General features: G+C 42.4%; 1 protein-coding gene across 1 annotated transcript; it reads right to left on the bottom strand.

Annotated features, from left to right (window-relative positions):
- Positions 1-373: 373 nt before the first annotated feature.
- Positions 374-21055, bottom strand: C1D (C1D nuclear receptor corepressor). The gene is made up of 5 exons (XM_075925566.1): positions 20546-21055; positions 7898-8044; positions 5702-5768; positions 5199-5254; positions 374-2368 (listed from the first exon to the last, which is right to left on the bottom strand). Exons 2-5 carry the CDS (start codon positions 8042-8044, stop codon positions 2195-2197), a joined length of 444 nt encoding a protein of 147 aa, XP_075781681.1. The 5' UTR covers positions 20546-21055; the 3' UTR covers positions 374-2194.
- Between the last annotated feature and the right edge of the window lie 2343 nt (positions 21056-23398).

Here is a 23398-nt window from a genome sequence, read left to right as displayed (position 1 = left end):
AGTTGTGTGGGGTGAGGGGAATTTACTATCACAAACAGCCTGGACCACTTATTTACACTATCAATTTGTATAGTTGTAAAAATATTTTAAGATTAAAAATGGTAAAAAGCTAAGGCCAAAGATGAGTCATATGACTGAGTCTTTAATTATACATACCCTGTGGAAACAGGTATATTGTGAGTACTCTTATTTTGGCCCTGATTCAGCAAACACTTATGCAGCTTTAACATAAATAACTCATGTGAATGGCCCCATGGGCAATCAATTAGACTACTTGTGGCCATAAAGTTATGCCGATGAATGAGCATTTGGAGGAGTAAAACCATTTGTTAGAACTAATAGTAGCACGTATTCCAGAAATATGTACAAGATATTTACATATTTAATAAGGCTTGTTTATTCGTCATCACAACATTTACAGAGTCATTTTCTAAAGATACAAAACTATTAGCATTTGTGAATAATAAACACAGCTAGCCAGTTTATCGTTGACCATTCAGAAATGTATTTTTAAAGGTAAATGTTTTGATTAATGCAGCATTAGCTACATTTCATTATAAGTCTAGACTGTATGTAAGCACATGGTGGTATAATTCTTCAGAATAACTATGAGAATAATAAAAGACAGAACTATGTAGCACTTTAAAATTAGTCTTTAAAGTGCTACATAGTTCTGTCTTTTGTTTCAGCTACATCAGACTAACACGGCTGCATCTCTATCACTATGAGAATAATAAATACCTTTCAGTATCATCCACTAGCTTTCAATGATGTTTAAAATAGAAATTCAACATATTAACTACAAATTAACAATTCAGTAGAATCTAGCTCATTCACATTAGCGGGTAAGATATAATTCAAATTACAGGAGGTGACTCTCAGACTGTTAGCCCAATTCACCATTGCACTACCCTTGCATTGCTATTTACACTGATTAAAAGTGTAAAATGCTATTCATTCTGATTTGAAATAATTTTACACCCACTCCACCCTACTTTGAGGCCCCAAATCCTGAAATGTACAGGATGAGAGCTGTCACCCTTATGGCCAAAAACAGCCACTTAAGTCAATGGACTGTGTGCAGGAATGCTGCTAATATCTGTACTTTGTAAAGTGCAGGATTGAGGCCTTAATTGTACAAAGTGCATGGCAACAGCAAATTTAACCCAGTATCTCATACTGGGTTTTCCATTTGACAGGAGGTAGAGACACTCACTTCTATTCATCCAATCGCTGATGCCAGTACTTATACCTTTCAAATCAGAGTACTCCTAATCACAGGCATTTACTCCATCCTCCACACAGCTACTGTTTGCAAACCACCTCCACCAAAAACTTGTATTAATTTGTGAGCTTGCAGTGTACTGAAACATGAACAGGTTCTCAACAAGTTAAGTACCACACCCACTCCCTGATAAAAGAGCACAAATTAATCAAGGCATATTTAAAACAGGGTATTTGACTAGAATTTCAATACTTTCTAGAAGAGAATACCTTCCATAATCAAAATCCAAGGGAACAGAAAACGGTGAACCCCTTCCCCCCCCCCCCCCCATTCCCACAATCCCCTATCCTTATTAGCCTGTCCATCTTGCAGTGCCAGCATTAAGCTCTCATCCATATTTAAAGGCCATGAAAACATTAAAAGGCCATAAACAGCACTTAATTCAAGTTGAGAGACTGAAAAAAGAGTTGTGTTTATTTAATACAAAGGATATTATGCTCTATAAATTGAGCATTACATACACAGATGTACTTGCAACCAAGTAGCTCCTATGTAAACAATACACACAGACTAGATATCCATTGCTTTGTGACTGTCTGAACATTCAGAGATTAAACTTAGTAAAAACTAAGAAAACAGTTCCAGTCAGAATGACCCCAAAATTAGAAGCAAATAATGAATTAGCACATTATAATAAAGAGTTGGAAAAATTAATAATTTGTTCTCTTTTAACAAGACAAACTAATCTCCAAGGACAACTTTTACTTTCAGATATACATGGGTATTGATTTCAATACACGCTGTATAACCAGGGACTACAGTTTAGGTGTTAACTAAATATATAGTCACCAAATTGTTGTTTTGATTCATCATTTGTGATGCAAAAGATATACAAAACACAATTAAAAAAATTGTCTAGTTATGTCCCTACCTAACAAACATAAATAAAACCTAAAGGAATATAAAAGACTAGTTCACTTTTCTCTTTTTTGACTTAGAAGTTTTCACTTTACGTTCATTTTCAGGAGCTGGTTCCCATAATGCATTTCTTACAAATCTTGCTGCAGCTCCTTTATCTAGTTTAGATGCCATTTTCTTGTCTGTTATTTCTTTGACCCTGTTCATATACGTTCTTATTCTCTCCTGAAAGATACCAAATGAAAAGCACAACTGATATTATTCTGTGAAGTACTATTAAAATACAAATCAGTAAGAACAAAGCATATGGAACATCATGCATTCCACAACATGCAGCAGAATAAAATATTTCATCTCTGTTTGAACGCTAGTGGATTCTTTGCAAACTCAAGACTGCTTTTAGCAGATTTTCTGCAACACATGCTAATTATACTGGGAAGTGTATGAGGCTGTAAGTGATATAATTTCAAACATATTTTTGTATACAGGTATATGTATGGTCCTCATTCCTGTAGCATTTTGCCTAATGGTATTACAAGTTACAACCTATGGACCTACTCTTCCAACCCTTAAAAAGGTTATACACCCACAGAAGTTGATAGGAATTTTGCCTAAGTAAAGTCTGCAAAATTAAGCCATAGGTGCTTTATATAAATATAAAATATATATCTGCTGAAATTCAAAATGTCACCAACCTATTAATCTGACCAATCATACCAAAAAAAGCATGACTTTTTTTTTTTTAAAGAAACTCTCGATTATTCTGTGATGTGTATCTTATATAAACAGAGAGAAAGGATGGTCCTGTGGGATTTAAGACACCTAATTCAATTGCCAGCTCTCCCACAGGTATACAGTGAGACCTTAGAAAAATAGTTAACGAACAGCCCTTAGGTAGCACTTTACATATTCCCTAAATTATAGATATTAAATAAATAAAATACATGCATTTTTGTACATAGATAACACATATATCCAGGGCTTGTCAAGTGCATGGCCCCGCTGGGCTAAAATCTACTCGCCAGAGGCGAATAGATTGCCTAGTTTGTCGAGCCCTGCATATATCAACATACGCACATAGCCCACATTTTCTACCTTGCGTACCTAAAGTCAGATAACTAAATAATTTACCAGTTTTACAAGGATGATCAGAACCCACGTTTCAAACTGATCTTTGAAAACATTAGCCAACCTTTCCAGGTAAAAGATGTAGCTTTAACTAGTTAAGCTGTACCGGGTATGCATTTATAGTGCACTATAATATTTCTCTAGCACGATTGAGATTGCTAATCAGAACAGATGGCATCCTTACATATATCAGCAAGGGAAAAAAGAAGTTGACAGAAACATCTCAACAAAGTGACAGGGGAAATGAACTCTGACAGCTGGAATTAGAGTTTCATTAATATCATTTGAATCCCTGCGTATTGCCTATAAGTACATGCTGAGCAGAGTTCTAGTAAACAAAACAAATGGTGGGAGAGTAACTGTTTGATTGCCCTTTTCACGTGAGCGATAAGAATATCACATTAATTCTTGACAAAAGAAATATTTATTGATTCTCATTGTTATTTGTAAAAAGAGACTGGATAAGCATACATAATAATGTACACAAGTAAAAGATATTCATATAGCACCAATCTGTTATTAACATGGGCATTTCAAATGGCCATAATTATTTCTATTTTTAACGTTAGTATTAGTAATATTATTTCTATTTTTTTTCAAGCTAAATGATTTGATTTTTTTAAGTCAGCAGAATTTCCAAGATAGCAGACCTTATATACCATACTCATGTATTTAAATGGAATAAAGACAAACCAAAAAGATTTATTATAGGTTGTAAATATGTCACTAATGCAGAATTACTGGACAGTACACATACAATTGGTGCCAAAAAAGCTTTTAGCTTTGTTGCTGAACTGGATTCTTTACTGCTGAGAAAATGAATTAATGGAGGAACAGGAAAAAGGGGGGGCATTTTCCCGTCTTTGCTAGTAAATCAACCACACTATACTTTTAGTCATACAAGAGAAAGAAAAGGGAGCCTCGGAGATTAACATCATTCCAAGTATTTATAGGAAAAACACTGTACTGGAAACTATAAATTATTATTAGGCATGTAACATTTTTCTGTTCAACAGATACAGTGAAAAGCTGGTCTGCTCAGAGTCCAATTCTCAAACAAAAGGTGGGAGAAGAGGATGACACCATTTATCTTATTTTGCTTTTCCAATGTTACCAGCCTTGACAACTTTGCTTTCCATGGACGATACTGTTTTGAACTAAAGATACCATAACTTTCTTAAATTTGGCAAGGAAAGCAGCTTGTATCAACAGTTATATAATGCCATGTATACACTACACATCAGTGCATGGATACTGAAATTATGTTTCTAAATGCAAATTTTAAACGATGTAATAACTAGAAGATTTACCCAGTGGTCAGGGCCCTTAACTCAATACATTTTATTTTTCTTAATTTAAATAATTGCTCTGGGATGGGGATGAGGGGGTTCAGTAGCAGGCTGCCTAGAGAGAGGGGACAACCCCAGCCCTCTCTCACCGTGGCATCTTGAGGCCACGTGAGAAGCACCTGTCCCTGGCTGCTGCACAGGCACAGCGGGGGGAGAGGTGCATGTCCCCCAGCGAGGGACAGACACACAAATAGACAAACTCTCTGAAATCTATAGTAGGTAGCTGTCCCTTTTTCTACCCCTGCCCTCTGATGGCCCAATGGGGTTATAGCTGTCTCAGTCCCCTTTCTGGTTCCTTGCTGCTCCCCTGTGATCATTCTACAGTATAACTGTCTCTCCTACCATACCTCTCCCTTTCCATTTTCAAGAGAAAATCAAATTCCAGGCACAACCAAACCCTTATCTTGCTTTAAGATATGATATAAGGAAGCCACACATCAAATTTGGTGGTCCTAGCTCTTACCATTTAGGAGGAGTTCTTGAACATATAGACTCGCAAATGGACAGTCAGACAGACAGATGCACATTTCTAAAATATACAGTAAAGATTACTAATGCATTTTATAAGGGATTCTTACCAGCTCTTGTTTCACTGGATGTTCCTTGGGATTGATTCCTTGAGTGGCCAGGTATACTGCAAGAAAAAAAAAGTGTTCTCTTGAACATGAGGGAAGGAATAATTAAGGTCCCAGTCTTACAACAGGCAATACACAAAGATCCACATGTGATCATTTGCAGGATTAGAGCTTACCTGCTCTGTTTATATATCTAATTTAAAAATATTCTATTCAAGTATTCTAGTAATCTAATATGGTTAACTGAAAAGGAAAGAAAAGGCTGCCAAAATAACCCAAATCCTTATTTACATATCTGTTGCTAGCCTATGTAATTACACATTTTAATTTAGAATTTCAGCATCACTTACCCTAATTTAAGGAAAATAGCAAACTTCAGTTCTTAGAACAACAAAGAATATTGGATAGATATCGGACTGCAGAATATGATTTAAAATTTGCAGCCATAAAAAAGTATTAAAATGGCCCCCAAGCCTCTTTCTCTTAACCTCCTCCAGCATACTTACCCCAAAACATTGAATTTAATGTATATGCAGAAACCAAATCCAATTTTGCTTGTTCAAGAGGGTCCAACTAAAAACAAAAACAAAAACCACCATCATTTGCTGTTGTATTGTTTTTAACTTATAGTAGCTTTCAGTAATATACACAGTACAATTCCATAAGAATATATTTGTGCCAAAGAACCAATGGTGCATGGTTTTTCAATCAATTCCATGCTGTTAATGCAGGCAATTGAGCCACCAAGAGAACTTTAATCATAGAAACTGGAGGTGGAAAATATGTTTCAGGGGCTCGCCTACACTAAAAAATTTACTGCTCTAATTTACTGGGTAAGTTAAATTAATATAGTGTATTATACCAGGATGGCTTATTTCCATAAGGGAAGGGAAATAAGCTATACTAGTATAAAGCACCTGTATACCGATATAACTTAGGGTTGTACTAGTTTAATTTCAGTAGAGCTCTCACACACACAATGGAAATAGTTACATCAAACAAGAACAGCATGTAGACCATGCTAAATTGTCTAAATCTCTCTTTGCAGGATTATTCCCCATTGTATATGTACAGTAATTCCTCATTTTACATGGGCCCAATTAACATGTTTTCACGATAGCACGATTTTTTTTTAGGGAACGTTTTTTGAATTACACAACCGTCCCCGGAATAACACGATTTCCCCAGCCGTCACATCGCCGGCAGCTGTGTGGGGCTTCCCCCACCTCCCTGCAAAACGGTGGAGGGTTAGCTGCTCGCTACACCGTTCCCCTCCGAACCCCCCTCGCCGGACGCAGTGCGGGTACTGACACACCCACCACAGGGGCATACTCCCAACTCAATCCCTCTCCCCTCTCCTCCCTTCCTTTCCCCAGAGCCAAACACCTCCCCTCCCTGCTGTAACCCAGTCTCCTTTATCCCCCAATCTTGTGTCCCAGTCCTAACAGACACCACCTCTTGAAATGCAACCCCCACCTTTTCCATTATTTTCAATGGGAAAATTGACCTCACGTAACACGTTTTCACTTAACACGATCATTTTCTGAAACATATCTGTAGTGTTAAATAAGGAATTACTGTATTCACTTTTTATCATTTAATGTCACAGATTATAAAAGATGAATGGGATGGTTGTTAAGAGGTACTGAGCACCTGCTACATTCAGTTCTCAGGATAAAGCTCACATTTCATCTCCAGGATTTCTCAAAATAACTCTACCTAGCCCCCACATAAAACAGCAAAGAATTTTAGAATGCAAGAAAAAATTACTAAAATCCATGTGAAGCTGTAATGGAAGGTTAATATACCACAGAGAACTAATAAACATGAACACTGTACACATTAGATGTGTTCAAGACTTGTTGGAACACTTTAGGCTGTACATTGAGGGGAGAAGAAATGCGTAATGAGATTTATTTTTTGATTGTCAAAGTCAATTTATTGTTATAGTACTATAGGATTTCCAGGAACTCTGATATCATCGTACAGATCACCAATTCTAACGTGGCTACTGTCAAAAGACTGCTGCTGTTAAGAGTAATTTCTTCATTATTTATTTACGTTAGGACTTCTTAGAGGACGAACAAGACTCCTTATGCATGAGCTTTTTTTGCCCTAAAGAAAGAAATTACAAATTCAGTTTTAAGCATTAAAAATATATAGATGCTTGTATGAAGTCCTCTGGCAGTACACCTTGCACCACATGCTGAAAAAAAATGTTTTCTAGGATACCTTAGACCTGTGTTTGATATTGCGGGAAGCAGACTAAGCATTAAGTTCTGCATACCTAGACTTCTTGGAACCAAAAGTCCTAATTCCAGTGTCAACTCCTCCTTCCATTCTTCCTAAATACATAAACTGAGAACAACTGAGTTTACTGGGTGAAGGTCTTTCACATAAAACCACAGAAATATAGTTCCTCTCTCTACTCTTGAGGATATTAAAGATCCTATGAAGGGGATAAGCCTTTACATCCTTGGCCTAAATCACCCTACTGGGTTATTTTTGTATGTGTATCTTGCGTAGCACTTTGGGATGAGCAGTGTTCTATAAACGTAAAAGGTTAATTTAAATACTAATTCTCTGGGGCAGGGACCATCTGTCTGCATAATGCCTAGCACAGGTGGGCCCCAAGCCTGATTGGGTTCCGAAATGCTACTGTAATTCAAAACAACAAGAAAAGGGAGGTGACTGTTCTTTACCTTTTGAAGAAGCTCACTCCTAGAAACAGACATCATAGTCTTCAGCATCTCATCTACAGCACCAAGAGATTTTTCAAATGCCGACAGATAATCATGGATTTCATTTGGGTATTCTTCTCCACTATTATCCTCCTCTGCTATCTCCATCTACAAAGAAACAATTACCATTTTCAATAAATACTTAGTCATAGCAGAATTGTATTTTGAAACGGGGTGGGGGAGTGAATTCATTAATTATTCAATTAGCAGGTGTGTAGTCAATTGGTTCCATTGCAGAAGTAATGTCAACGGTTATATAGCTAATCATATGGTACTTTCAAGTATCTATCCTTAATAAGTGGTGCAAGTAAAATCCATTTTACTGGTACCTAGGTGGGGGAGCACTAGCTAAAGGGGTGGCCATGTGAGCTACACATATGAACCTCTATGGGACTCTGCCCTGTCCCCCATCCAGGGCCCTCATGCTTTTCCCCTCCCCATCCCATGTTACCTGAGTGAAAGGGGTACCGATACAACAGCTGAAGGAGCTGCTCAAAATTCTGCTACTTTCCCCACTGGCCCTGCCAACAGAAAAAGCCCCAGCCTTTCCCCCTGCCCTTCTATACAGCTGCATCTCCTCCAGCAGTCCTGAAAGAGGACAGAGCTGGGGGTTTTGCTACTGTCCTCACTGGAAGGTGCAGGCAGAGCGGGAAGGAGCAGAATGCCAGCAGCCATACCTCTTCCAGCTGCCATAACTTTCCCAGCCTCTCCGTTGCCCCAGCCCTGTTTTCCTGTGGGGCTGCGTTCAGACAGAGCCAAAGGAAAGGCAGCTCTGTGAAAGGACTGGAGATGGTACAGTGTCTTTGCAGTTCAATGAACCAGCTAGAAATGTCTTGCTGGTACAGTATGCTGTACTTGACTGGCCTACCTGCAGTGCTGCCCTTAATGTAGTACAGAATAGCATCAGAATAGCATGAAGGGCCATCGTGAATATCAGTTTTAACATCACATCTTTACACCACACCAAATATTGGCTCTGTAGTTTGACACACAATAATGGAAAGAACTATTTGCCTGTTTAAATAACAAAGGAAGGTACCTTTTAATCATTTTGCAAATAGTGAGTGAACAGCTACACCTACAACTCCCTTTCCTGCACAGCTGCTGGGCTGCATCAACTATTTTGCAAAAGTAAAGCGGGAATGTCTCACATAGACATAGGCCTTCACATAGACATAGGCCTTCTGCAGCATTTTAGCTCCTGCCGTCTCACCACAGAAGTAGGGGAAGCACAGATACCATGAAATCATCACTAAAGCTAGTCAGAAAATTTGCGCTTAGCTTTTTCTGATTTAAAAAAAAACAAAAAACAAAAAAACCCCTATTTCAGCTAAACTGAAAATTTTCACTAAACTGTAGAATTTTCAACATTTCCTGAAAATGAAAAACCGAAGGGAAAAAATGCCTTTTGGCAACTTTTTATTTTGGAAAAATTTGAAGTTGTTTCAGAATTTTGTTTTCTATTTTATTGTATCACTCCCCCTCCCCATTTCACTGTAATACATAATATATAAAATATGAGATCAAATTCCAAAATCCCAAACCAAATTTACTATTTTTCACACATTTTTTTCAAAACAAATTATTTTAAATTATTTTATACATTTGTTCTCTTTCCAGTTTGGAATAAAAAATTTTGGAATGTCAAAATTTCTCACCAAATAGAAATACCATGTTTTGAGCAGCTATAATCATTACTGAAACTATATCTTCACAAGCTGAATTATTCATGAACAATTGTTCCAATGTATAAGGTCCAGTTAAGTTCATCTGTTCACTTCAATTCAGTCCCCTTGTGCATATGTATTATGACAGTCTTTAATTACATGGTCTTGTATTATTTCTTCTAAAGCACCCCCTGCTCATTCAGTTTACAGAATAGATGGTGCTCATGTAATGAACAGTTACAAAATGTTTTGTTTTCTGCTCAGTATTTTCAATGACGACAAACTTTTCCTTACTTATTGCACATACTGCTCTGATTAAAGAATTGTTAACTTTCTTTGTCTTGGCATTTCTTTGGTGCTCATCACTCTAGTATCCAAGCACTTCACAAATATATATTAATGTATTCTCACAAGACTTGTGAGATGAAAGCTATTATTACAGTTGGGGAGTCGGGCACATAAAGATTAAGGTCAAAGGTTTCACTAACTTTGGATACCCAATCTGAGATGCCCAAGACTTCATTATTTCAAAGGTCTTATCAGATTCCAAGGGCTCAAGTTAGGCTCACAAAAAATGAGAAAAACAATTTAGGAGCTGTGAAAGCCAAAACTGTAAGCCAGGATTGTACTTAAGGGGGCGCAGGACCTAGGGCAACCTCCTCCTGCTCTAAGGCCTGCCCACCTCTTCCTGCCCCTGCTCTGCCTCCACTGACACTTTATCACACCCCTTTCTGCCCCCTCCTACCTCATTGCACTCCTTCCCTGGATACATGACCCAGGGGATTATCTGGGCGAGAGGGTCTGGTGCAAGGTAGCAACCTGCAGTCACCATGGCAGTAGAAGCTGGGGAAGTGGAGCTCTGCCACCAATCTTCAAAGTGGGCTGCTCTGCTTCACCACAGTGGCAGGAAGTAGAGCACCCTGCCTGGCCCAAACCCGTTTTACTCTCTCCAGTGCAGGGGAACTCGACCCCTGCTGCCGGCCCATACCAGTGCCCTCCCCGCCGCAGGTAATCCCAAAGGCCTTCCTGGATCCCATGGGCTAACGTCAATATGGGGGATTATGCCATCAATAGGACAGTTGGGGCTCTGCTGCAAGGCACCTTAAAGTGTGGGACCTCCAGTAGCTTCCCCAACCATCCTATGGCTGGGACAGCTCTGCTGTGGGAAAATCTGATTTAAATTCATATAGGAACTCTGACATAAGCAGGAATACAATCCAATTCTCCAAGTCAGCAGTCAACTGTCTAACCATGACACCATAAGAACGGCCATACTGGGTCAGACCAAAGGTCCATCCAGCCCAGTACCCTGTCTGCCGACAGTGGCCAATGCCAGCTGTCCTAGAGGGAATTAATTGAACAGGTAATGATCAAGTGATCTCTCTTCTGCCATCCATCTCCATCATCTGACAAACAGAGGTTAGGGACACCATTCCTAGGGACACCATTCCTAACCCATACTGGCTAATAGCCATTAATGGACTTAACCTCCATGAATTTATCTAGTTCTCTTTTAAACCCTGTTATAGTCCTAGCCTTCACAACCTCCTCAGGCAAGGAGTTCCACAGATTGACTATGCGCTGTGTGAAGAACTTCCTTTTATTTGTTTTAAACCTGCTGCCCATTAGTTTCTTTTGGTGGCCCCTAGTTCTTACATTATGGGAACAAGTAAATAACTTTTCCTTATTCACTTTCTCCACACCACTCATGATTTTATAGACCTCTATCTTATCCCCCCTTAGTCTCCTCTTTTCCAGGCTGAAAAGTCCCAGTCTCTAATCTCTCCTCAGATGGGACCTGTTCCAAACCCCTAATCATTTTAGTTGCCCTTCTCTGAACCTTTTCTAATGCCAGTGTATCTTTTTTGAGAGAAGGAGACCACATCTCTACACAGTATGCAAGATGTGGGCGTACCATGAATTTATACAAGAGCAATAAGACATTCTCCATCTTATTCTCTATCCCTTTTTTAATGATTCCTAACATCCTGTTTGCTTTTCTGACTGCTGCTGCACACTGCGTGGACGTCTTCAGAAAACTATCCACGACGAATCCAAGATCTCTTCCCTGATTAGCTGTAGCTAAATTAGCCCCCATCATATTATATGAATAGTCAGGGTTATTTTTTTTTCCAATGTGCATTACTTACATTTATCCATATTAAATTTCATTTGCCATTTTGTTACCCAATCACTTAGTTTTGTGAGATCTTTTTGAAGTTCTTCACAATCTGCTTTGGTCTTAACTACCTTGAGCAGTTTAGTATTGTCTGCAAACTTTGCCACCTCACTGTTTACCCCTTTCTCCAGATCATTTATGAATATGTTAAATAGGACTGGTCCTAGGACTGACCCTTGGAGAACATCACTAGTTACCCCTCTCTACTCTGAAAATGTACCATTTATTCCTACCCTTTGTTTCCTGTCTTTTAGCCATTTCTCAGTCCATGAAAGGATCTTCCCTCTTATCCCATGACAACTTAATTTACGTAAGAGTCTTTGGTGAAAGTCAAAGGCTTTCTGGAAATCTAAGTACACTATATCTACTCGATCCCCCTTATCCACATGTTTGACCCCTTCAAAGAACTCCAATAGATTAGTAAGACATGATTTCCCTTTACAGAAGCCATGTTGACTTTTGCCCAGCAATTTATGTTCTTCTATGTGTCGGACAATTTTATTCCTTACTATTGTTTCAACTAATATGCCCAGTACTGACGTTAGACTTACCAGTCTGTAATTGCTGGGATCGCCTCTGGAGCCCTTTTTAAATATTGATGTTACATTAGCTATCTTCCAGTCGCTGGGTACAGAAGCTGATTTAAAGGATAGGTTACAAACCATAGTTAATAGTTCCGCAGTTTCACATTTGAGTTCTTTCGGAACTCTTGGGTGAATGCCATGTGGTCCCGGGGACTTGTTACTGTTAAGTTTATCAATTAATTCTAAAACCTCCTCTAATGACACTTCAATCTGTGACAAATCCTCAGATTTGTCACCTACAAAGGACGGGTCAGGTTTGGGAATCTCCCTAATATTCTCAGCTACGAAGACTGAAGCAAAGAATTCATTAAATTTCTCCGCAATGACTTTATTGTTTTTAAGTGCTCCTTTTGCATCTCGATCGTCCAGAGGCCCCACTAGCTGTTTAGCAGCCTTCCTGCTTCTGATGTACTTAAAAACATGTTATTTACCTTTTGAGTTTTTGGCTAGCTGTTCTTCAAACTCCTTTTTGGCTTTTCTTATTACACTTAATTTGGCAGTGTTTATGCTCTTTTCTATTAACCCCCTTAAGATCTGACTTTCACTTTTTAAAAGATGCCTTTTTCATCTCTCACTGCTTCTTTTACATGGTTAAGTCACGGTGGCTCTTTTTACTTCTTCCACTATGTTTTTTAATTTGGGATATATATTTAAGTTGGGCCTCTATTATGGTGTCTTTGAAAAGCGTCCATGCAGCTTGCAGGGATTTTACTTTAGTCACTGTACCTTTTCATTTCTGTTTAACTAACCTCCTCATTTTTGCCTAGTTCCCCTTTTTGAAATTAAATGCCACAGTGTTGGGCTGCTGAGGTGTTCTTCCCACCACAGGAATGTTAAATATTATTATATTATGGTCACTATTTCCAAGAGGTCCTGTTATAGTTACCTCTTGAACCAGATCCTGTGCTCCATTTAGGACTAAATCAAGAATGGCCTCTCCCCTTGTGGGTTCCTGTACCAGCTGCTCCAAGAAGCAGACATTTAAGGTATCAAGAAATTTTGTCTCTGCATCTCGTCCTGAGGGGACATGTACCCAATCAATATGGGGATAGTTGAAATCCCCCACTATTATTGAGTTCTTTATTTTGATGGCCTCTCTAATCTCCCTTAGCATTTCATAGTCACTATTACTGTCCTGGTCAGGTGATCGATAAGAGATGCCTACTGTTATATTGTTAGTAGAGCAGGGAATTACTATCCATAGAAATTCTATGGAACATGTTGATTCATTTAAGATTTTTACTTCATTTGATTCTAAATTTTCTTTCACATATAGTGCCACTCCCCCATCCGCACGACCTGTTCTGTCCTTCCAATATATTTTGTACCCCGGAATGATTGTGTCCCATTGATTGTCCTCACTCCACCAGGTCTCTGTGATGCCTATTATATCAGTATCCTCCTTTACTATGAGGCACTCCAGTTCACCCATCTTATTTTTTAAACTTCTAGCATTTGTATACAATCACTTTAAAAACTTCTCACTATTTATTTGTCTGCCCTTTTCTGATGTGTCAGATTCTTTTTTATGTGAATGTTTTACGTCTGATCTGGCCCATACTTTATCCTCTTCCATCCTCTCCTCCTGACTAAAATGTAGAGAATCTCTATCTTTTATCTTCCTTCAGTCTCATGCCTCATTCATTATATGCCTTTCAACTGGATGAAGCAGGGATTCTGCTGACAACTTTCTTCTTCACAAAATCCTGATTCATCCCCAGAACAACTTTCTATCAAGCCATTGCCTTGCTCTACCTTGAAAGGATGTCAGATTGACATTTTGAAGGATCCTGTCTTGGACCCACAGGGCTCTGTTTTGCAAGAACTGGAAAGTAGACCATGCAACTGTTACATCAGAGACTTGACTGGGCTCTAAATAGATACTATTAATTGCTCTCTGGTAACATACTGTGGAATTCTGAAGTTTGTCCTAGGCTAGGGATTCCTCACTGGCTTCCAAGGCAGCTCTACTACTGTCAGGGAAATAGTCTTTTTGCTGCTCCTGCCTTTGTGTATAGAACTGTACTTGAAACTAGGTGTCCTGAAAATAATAACAGCGTAGTAGAAATAAAGATGATCAAGGGGGGAAAAAAGTAACAATGTGAAACAATTAGTAACAAAAAGTAACAATTATAATCAAGCGATACTATCAGGCAAACAAGAAAAGAGGAGGATTTTTGGAGAGTGAGGGTACAAGGGCTTAGGGAAGGAATAGAAATATCTTGACCACATTTTGAAAATAGTACCGGCACATCAGTTTGAGAAGTTGCATTTTGTAAGTGTAATCTATGAACAACAACACACAAAACCAAAAGAAAAGACAAAGTAACAACAGCCAGCTGTGAAGTCCCTGGAGTTTGTTTTAGAGCAGGTGTGGGAAACCTTTTTTGGGTTGGGTCGGTGATCGCACACAAGTGAAAAGCAAAAAAACCAAAAAACCTCACTGATTTGGCCCGACTGAGAAGAAATACACTCCCGACACTCCCAATCCACACATGAGAGCCTAAGAAGGCCAAGATAGTAGACTGTGTGAGCTCCAGCCCCATGGAGAGGTGGTGGCGGACTGGAGTGCCAGTGAAAGCTCCCCAATGCTGGAGGGGGGCCCTGAGCCAGGTAAACAGGGGGCTCTGAGCCAGGTGGGCTGCAGGTCATATTCGGCCCCCGGGCCTTAGGCTCCCCACCCGTTTTAGAGGAAAGCTTTGATCTTTCCCTTTTCTTGGCAAGATCGTGAATGTAAGAGAGAGGTTTCTTTTTATTCATTAAGTCCTTCTGGGTTCACGTGGGAGGAAGGTTGAGGTGGTACACATGGATTAATGCACAGTGGCCCATGTAGTGCGGTTCCAGACAGGCATAATAAGGGTTAAAGCAGCCAGGGGGAGGCTGTTGTACACCTAGTCAATTGGAAGGGGGCTTACTGAGCTAGCCAATAGGGAGAAAGCTTATTGGAACAGTCAATCAAAGCCAGGCTGGCCCATATAAAAAGGGCAGCTGAGCAGGGCAGAAGCAGTCTCTCCCTGGAGGACAAAGGAGGACTAGCAGTGAGAATAGGCACTGTTGCACCTGGTGTCACAAGATATTTACATACCAGATGCACTAAAGATTCATGTGTCTTCATGCTTCACCCACCATTCTGATGATGTGTCTATGACGATGACAGGCTCTGCTCAATAACAATCCAAAGCAGTGCACACAGACACATTCATTTTCATCATCATGAGTCAGATGTCACCACCAGATTGATTTTCTTTTTGAGTGGTTCAGGTTCTGCAGTTTCTGTATCAGAGTTGCTCTTTTCAGACTTCTGAAAGAATGCTCTACATCTCATCCCTTCTCAAATTTTGAAGGCACTTCAGATTCTTAAACCTTGGGCTGAATGCTGCAGCTATAGTTAGAAATCTCACATTGATACTTTCTTTGTGTTTTGTCAAATCTGCCATGAAAGTGTTCTTAAAACAAACTATAACATGAACTATATGGCAGAATGTGGATAAAACAGTCAGACATATACAGTTCTTCCCCCCCCTCCCCCACCCAAGGAATTTAGTCATAAATTAATGCATTTTTAAACAAGCATCATCAGCATGGAAGTATGTCTTCTGGACTAAGGGCCAAAGCATAACGGAGCATACGAATGTTTAAAATATCTGGCACATAAATACCTTGCAATACTGGCTACAAAGGTGCCATGCAAACATTGGGCTATACCATCCATTTTAAACCCCTTCCTTTCTTCCATCCTCCTTCCCCATTCCTCTTCAGATATCTCTTAGGAGACTGCAGAGTCAATAAGTGCTTACACTCCTTCATTTAAGTGTGAGAGAATTCTCCCATCTCCTCAGAAGGAAAAGGGGTTTTACTGAAATTATTTTCTCATACAAAAAAACAACAGTGGGTGGAAACAGGGCTTGAAATGACTGAACAAACTCAAAGACTCAGAAGTTCAGGATGGAAACTAATTAAACCTGGCTAGGATTACATTATTGCAGTTACCTTAGATAAAAATACCTGTATTAAAAGTGGCACCAATGCAGACTTCTCCATATCACCAACTGGTCCAAAAGGACAGGAGACAAGATGACAAAGACCAAAAATACTTTTTCCTAATGCTGGTATTCCCACATACCAAAAACGGTGTGACCTAATTATACTATGAAATCACACATGATTTAGTTAACCTTGTCAAGCAGCACAGAGAGAAAAACTACAAACAATTGAATTTAACTCCATATTGGACAAAAGCTGCACATTAACACCTCCACAGTACCCTCCACTGACAGGATAAGCTTGCTCCCCTGCCTCAACATGGAAAGGGATTTGTTGAACTTGCCTGTTTTCTGTTCACTGCAACAGGAACTCGCAAGTTCCTACTCCTGCTGTTTGGGGACTCTCTCTTTTCACTAGATTGTTATTTCAGTGTAACTAATCTCTATGCAGGATATGTTAGTGCTGGCACAGGTCAGCAGTAAGGCAGCAGTTAACAGATTAAATGCTTTTGATGACATTAAATATACAAGAAAAAACTTACATACTTCACAAAATTGTTTTGTTTAAAGGGGGAAACATGCGGAGGGAGGTGTCTTGGCCAAAATCAACATGCAAGGCTGTACATTCACACCTACAGGACAGATGACGCCGAAGGGGAAATAAGAGTACATAGATGACTCCATATACCTAGGGGCAAGCCTGTCCTTAAGTTTCAGTTATTCAACCACAAACACAATTACCTCAAAGATCAAAATACACAACCACTTTTACAACAAGCAGAAACTTATCACAGAATTAAATAGTTCCTGCCCTGGATTTTTGCTGTATAGGTTTGTCTGGATTTGCCAGTTTTCAATCCTATTTTCTGTTAGTTAAGTACAGCAATCCCATTTTTCCAAAACATTACAGGGCCAATAAAACATTCAGTTAGATTAGTCTCCAAACTATCCAACTCTTCAATTAACGGGTAAGCAATTCATCTGGCTTGTTCAGAGTGCAGAGGAGGAATAGATTTGAATAAGTCAGCATTTCTGGCAAACAGGTCTTGGATAAATGGGGCCGTAATATTGCTGTAAGAATAACTTGTGGCTGAATGCATGATAATACTTTAAAGGTGGTACAGTAAAACTCCAATGGTCCAGCATCTGATGGTCTGACACCATCAGGAACCCGGAAGTGCTCCGGGCAGCCAGACCATTAGAGCTTCTCTGCCCCCAGCTTCCCCAATTCAGCCACTGCTAAAACTGACCAGTGGCTGAATCAGGGAATCCGGGGGCAGAAAGCTGGAGTGCTGCCAGGTAGGTCCCGTAGCGCTGCCCCTTGGGGCTGCGGGACCAACTCGGCAGCACCCCAGCTGTCCCTGATTCAGCCGCTGCTGAAATTGACCAGCAGCTGACTCCAGAAAGCCAGAGGCAGAGCTGCTCTGCCCCGGGCTTCCTGGAGTCAGCTGCTGATCAGTTTCAGCAGCAGCTGACTTGGGGACACCCGGGGCAGAGAAGCTGGGGTGCTGCCGGGTTGGTCCAGTAGTGCCGAGGAGCGGCGCTGTGGGACCAACCCAGCAGTACCCCGTCCCCAGCTGCTCTGTTGCTGACATCCCTGATTCAGCAGCTGCTGAAACTGACCAGCAGCGGCTGAACCAGGGACTCCTGGGGCAGAGCTGGACTATCGGAAGGGGGGGCTATGAAGGGGTCTGGGGTAGCATCCCCCCACCCCACCCCAGACCCCTCATAGCCCCCCCTTCTGATAGTCCAGCATATCTGATAATCCGGCACCCTCTGGGTCCTAAAGGTGCCGGATTATCAGAAGTTTACTGTATAACAATAATCTCAATAGAATACAAGGTACCCCCCCCCAAAAAAAAAATCTAACAGTGACTAAAGACAGCCACTTCTGGGATAGAAGAAAGTTTGTATTCTACACATGGTACCCAATACAGTAAAAAGGAGCAGCGATATTTTGGCTAAGTACATGGAGGCAAAATTATTCATGAAACATGTGACAAATGCTTTAATGGCAACACACAATACACAAGACACTGGCTTTTAAATCTCAGCTAAAAAGGTTGTCCTCCAGTAACTAACCCAATATGCTAATTTGAAAAAACCTTCCCATTCTCCAAATAATCACAAAATTGAAGGACAGCTAGTCTGGCAAGAAAACAAGGCTGGAAAAATCAATTCTTTGAAATAAAAAAATCTGATGTTTTATTTAAAGTGGTTTTTAATGTAAATTAAATATTTTTCTTTTAAAAAATTAACCTATTTAAATTAGATTTGAAATTATGTCAATCATATCGCCTAAACTTATTACAATCTATTGAAGTAATTTAAATTAAACAAAAATATTCAAAGATATTTGGTGCCAAAAGTTTTAAAGAATGTCAACCCACTGAACTAGTGGAAGTCACTGGCTAAGTGCATGGAACCAGAGCCTGCTGAAGTGCTAAGTCATCTTTTGAAAGCAGTAGTCTCTCCTGCAGGTTCTTCCTTCAATTCAGTTTATTCAACTAGTTCATTTTAATGACAAGTTAATTCAAAATTGAAAAAACCAGTGAGATTTGAAAAAAGCAGGAACAATTGTTTTCCTTTTCCAAACCATAAATAAAAATGAGGTGAGAGAGGTGTGAGGATACAATTTACTAGTTCTAAAATCTTGAAGCATCTGGTAACCAGAAACAATTATTTTGTTTCCCTAACTACTTTGTTTCATATATCAGTTAGTTTTAAATGCAAGCATGTTTTAATAAACTTATTTTCTTTTTCCCTCAGGTATCCAGCACATTTAAGGTTGTTTTTAGGGATGTCAACCTGAAGACAACTACACAATTAACTAATAAGCCGGATTTAATCCATTAATCCTGTCAACTACATGCATTACCCACCTCTGCTGCCTCTGTATCAGCACTGGCTCCACCTGCCACAAGCCACAAGCACTGGCTCCACCTGCCCCCCCTCTCCCAGACTGCTACCTCTTTTAGACTGGCTCTCTTCGCAGAGTGGCTCTCACTTGCCACCCCACGCTACTGCTTCTTATAAAGAGGAATAAAGAGCAGGGTGGCTGGGGACTCCCCAGACATGGCTCTTAATCAGGGCTGGGCAAAACACGGCCCGCAGGCTGCATCTGGCCTGCCAAGCCACCGGATCCAGACCACAGAGGCAGTGGGGAGCCCCAGGCAGGCTCCCCTACTTGCCCTGCAGCCCCACACACAGCTCAGAAATGCAGCTGCGGGGCACTTTCTCTGTTAAGTCTAGAGGGGAAAAGGGAAGATTCAGACGCTGCTCCTGCCCCCAACACAATCTCATTGTCAAGTTTCTGCACAGACACTGGCCAATGGGAGCTGCCTATTTGAATAACAGGCAACCACAAAGCACAACCCTCCTGCTCACTCAATCAAGCACATGGTGGAGCAGGCAAACATTTTAAGCTCTGCAAGCCTTTAGCTCTGCAGGCAGGCTGGTAAGACTTCTGGTGAGAACCTGCCTCTAGCACCGCAGTCCCTTCCTTCCCCAACTCTCTGCCCCACACTCTTGCCCCTCTACTCCACATTCACCCATACCCCCTCCCAGATCTGGCACCTCATCTCCTGCTGGAGAACACAATCCCCTCCTATCCTAGGTCACATCCCAAAAGCCTGCACCCAGTTCCCTGACCCAGTTCACAACCACCTTCTTCATCCAAACGCCCTCTCAGGTGCCATTCTCCTGCTGTACCCCAATCCTTTATCCCAGCCTCCCTTCTGCTCCTTACCTCCAGCCCAGACCCCACATCTCCTCCATTAATACCATGGAAGAGTATGGCCCTCGACCCCTTTCCAAAATCTTGGGAGTGTCTCCCCCACCCCCCCACTCTAAATATATTTAAGAGGCAGAGCTGCAGCGAGGCCAGGAACTAACCCCACTACAACTCCCCTGCTTATCAACCAGTTAATTAGTTGATTAAACTAAATTTAACATCCCTAGAGGCCCCTCAGGATTCCTCACTCTTTTTGCTAAAACAGACCCACACGGCTGCCTCCCTAAAACACTGGGAACTGGTTTCCAAACCGCTACAGCTGGGGCATTCCAGGGCACAATGCAGCCTGGGGATGGGAGCGTGTGATGAGGCGGCGGCCCACGCCTGCCAGTCACGCTTATTGCCACAGTCTAATCACTAGTCTTTAAGGTGCCACCGGACCCCCCCAGGCTAGCGCGGCTACCTGGGAAGCCAGGCCTGAGGCGTTTCCCTACGCGGGACTCGCGGCGCGTTTCCCAGCCGCAGGGGGCTACGAAGCGCTGCTCCGCTGAGGCGAAGCTCTGGCCGATCCCTCAGCCCAGCGGTGTCTCGCGAACTCCCCGGGCGCCAAACGACTCTGGGACTTGCCGCGCGCGACGGGAGCCAGGGCGCTGGACTCGGGGATGCGGCCGGAAGAGCTGCCCTGAGCTGGGCGCAGAACGATGACGCGTGAAAAAGGCGCCGGTAGAACTGCGCAACCTGTCCGCGGGGAGCGGCGCGACGCCAGCCAGAGTGACTGTGCGAGAAGCCAATAGAAGCTCGGCGCTGGCGTCGTGGCCAATCAGGGAAAGGAAAACGTGGGAAGGCGGGGCTTCTGGAGCTAGAGCCAATCCGAGGAGGAAGGTCTCCTTGCGGGAAGGTGTCAGAGTGACGCGGGACAATCCGGCAAAGCTCCTTACGAGGGCAAAAGGGCGGGGCCTTGCGGGTGGGGGTTAGGCGCCCGAGAGCCGCGGGGGGAGCGCGGTAAGAGCGGGCCTTGGGCAGGTGGCCAATCACACTCGGCGAGGGCGGGGTTCGGTGCCGTTCCGGAGGGAGGGGGGAGCGGGATCCAGTAGCCCCGCAGTCTGGAGGGGCTGAGGCGACGCGCGTGCTGGCCGGATGGGGGGGGGGGGGGAGCTCAGAAAGCGGCTTCCTTTACCCTTTCCGGGGGGAGGGGCAGCACTTCCGGTTGGCACCCCGCGGCTCACAGAGAGGCTCCTACGTAGCTGCCCTCCTGGCCCCGCCCCTTCCCGGTCGCTCCGCCTCCCCTCGCTCGCTCCCGAGGTGTCCCCAGGGGCTCGGGGTGAGGCTGGGCAGCGCCTGCAAGCTCAGGTCGCGCGCCACGTGGGCCCTGGCCCCGCCTTGGGGAGATTTGAGAGCCCGCAGGCCGGCTAGGCCAGTGTGTCTCAGCCCTGTTTGTACAACTACCCCTTTCCCCAAGACCATACAGATCTAGGGTACCCCACTACCTACAGGTTTCAGACACACCTTTTTTTTTCTACCCTTGCAACACATTTGTTTAAACAACTTAATGGTGGGAGGGGAATTTTTTGGTGTAAAAAGTACAAAAATAATAAAGTGCAGTACAACTTAAAACAGAGATTCAGTTTTCTCCACATTTCAGTTGTGTTGACGCCCCCTTCCCCCCCCCCCCAGACTTTTCTAAAGTACCCCTAAGGGTACTCGTACCACTGGTTGAGAAACACTGGGGCTATGTCTACACTGGCATGATCTTGTGCCAGAGATATGCAAATGAGGCTAAGCGTGGAATATCACCGAGCCTCATTTACATACCGAATGAGCCGCCATTTTGCGGAAGAGGCTCTTGCGCTAGAAGGAGCAGTCTACACAGCCCCTTCTTGCGCAAGAAAAACCCTCTTGCGCAATGCTGCGACGCTGATTATTTTCAGGAATAACGGCATTGCGCAAGAGGCTTTTTCTTGCTCAAAAAGGGGCAGTGTAGACCGCTCCGTCTAGCACAAGAGCCTCTTCCACAAAAATGGCAGCTCATTAGGTATGCAAATAAGGCTCGGTGATATTCCACGCTTAGCCTTATTTGCATATCTCTGGCACAAGATCGCGCTTGTGTAGACGTAGCCTGGGTGGTGCACAACCTTTTTTCAACCATGACCCCCATTTACTTGTGTCATGACCCCTTTGATAATTTGAGCAGCGTGGTACTTAGATCTGGCTGGCTGAGGACTGGGCCCAGCCATTGGTGGCCCCCCAGGAAGACATCTACAACCCCCTTGGGGGTTGCAACCCACGGATTGCACACGACTGGGTTAGAACCGTGCACGACACAGAGACCTCGGCCATAGGGATGCACATGCTGGCTGCCAGGATAAGTGGGGGGCAAGAAGGTGCTCTAATCACACTGTGCTGATGGTGGGGTACCCCGGGGCAATTTAAATTTCTCTGGGGTGGCAGATGAGGCTCCGGGGGCAGAGGGAATATGCAGGGGCAGCAGCACCCAGAGACTCCTGCCTCCCCAGGAGTCATTGCCAGTGGAGGGTGCCCCAGGTAAGTGTAGCATCCCCCACATCTCCTTGTGCATACCATTCCCACCAGAGTCTGCATCCTCTCCCCCCACCTCTATGCTCCTGTCTTGTCCCCAAAGGGCCTGTCCTTCTCCAGCTCTCAAATTCCCTCCCCAAACCAGCACCCAGGATTTCCACCCTAGCACAGGCTGCTCTGGCGCCTGCAATTCAGTGAATGTGAGGTCTTGGCAGTGGTGCTTTACTTTGGAATAAGTGACATAATTGTATTTGGCCACAACAGAGGTCCACAATGCCTACTGACATTTTCTACCATTCATTGTACATCCCTCTACCAGAGTCATGACAAACAATATCACCTGTATGTTCTGCATCAACAAGAAAGGCAGAGTATGATCCTACTCTCTATGCTTGGAAGCAGTGAAATTGTGGAATTGGTGTATCCATCTTAGTCACATACCAGACACCAGAACACCATTGCAAATTCAATGAGCAAGAGATTTAACTATAATTACTAGTAGAAGCTAGATATATGAGACCTCCAACACATCTTCAGTCACCAGAGGTTCCCCACCATAAACCTCATTGCCACATTGAACAACCCCTGCTATCCTTGATTTTGCTCAAGAGTGGACCTAGGACACAGATCCCTGAAAGACACATTTCACCTTGCATGGGAAAGGCTCTATGCCTTTCCTCTCTTTCCCCTTCTATTCAGACTGAGCCTGACATAGCCATGATAAATCAGGTATACTTACCCTATTTGCATGACAGTATGAACCTTGATCACTCTGCACAGA

This window comes from Pelodiscus sinensis, chromosome 3, assembly GCF_049634645.1.
Source record: "Pelodiscus sinensis isolate JC-2024 chromosome 3, ASM4963464v1, whole genome shotgun sequence".
Lineage (NCBI taxonomy): Eukaryota > Metazoa > Chordata > Testudines > Trionychidae > Pelodiscus > Pelodiscus sinensis.
This window is presented reverse-complemented; position numbering and strand designations above follow the sequence as displayed.

What these genes read in the sequence shown, in the direction of transcription:
- C1D (XM_075925566.1), bottom strand. Translation starts at nt 8,044, where the DNA reads ATGGAGATAGCAGAGGAGGATAATAGTGGAGAAGAATACCCAAATGAA. An exon ending in GGAGTGAGCTTCTTCAAAAG is followed by an intron (nt 5,769 to 7,897) that starts GTAAAGAACAGT and finishes TTTTGTTTTTAG; the next exon opens with TTGGACCCTCTTGAACAAGC. An exon ending in ATTAAATTCAATGTTTTGGG is followed by an intron (nt 5,255 to 5,701) that starts GTAAGTATGCTG and finishes TTTTTCTTGCAG; the next exon opens with TATACCTGGCCACTCAAGGA.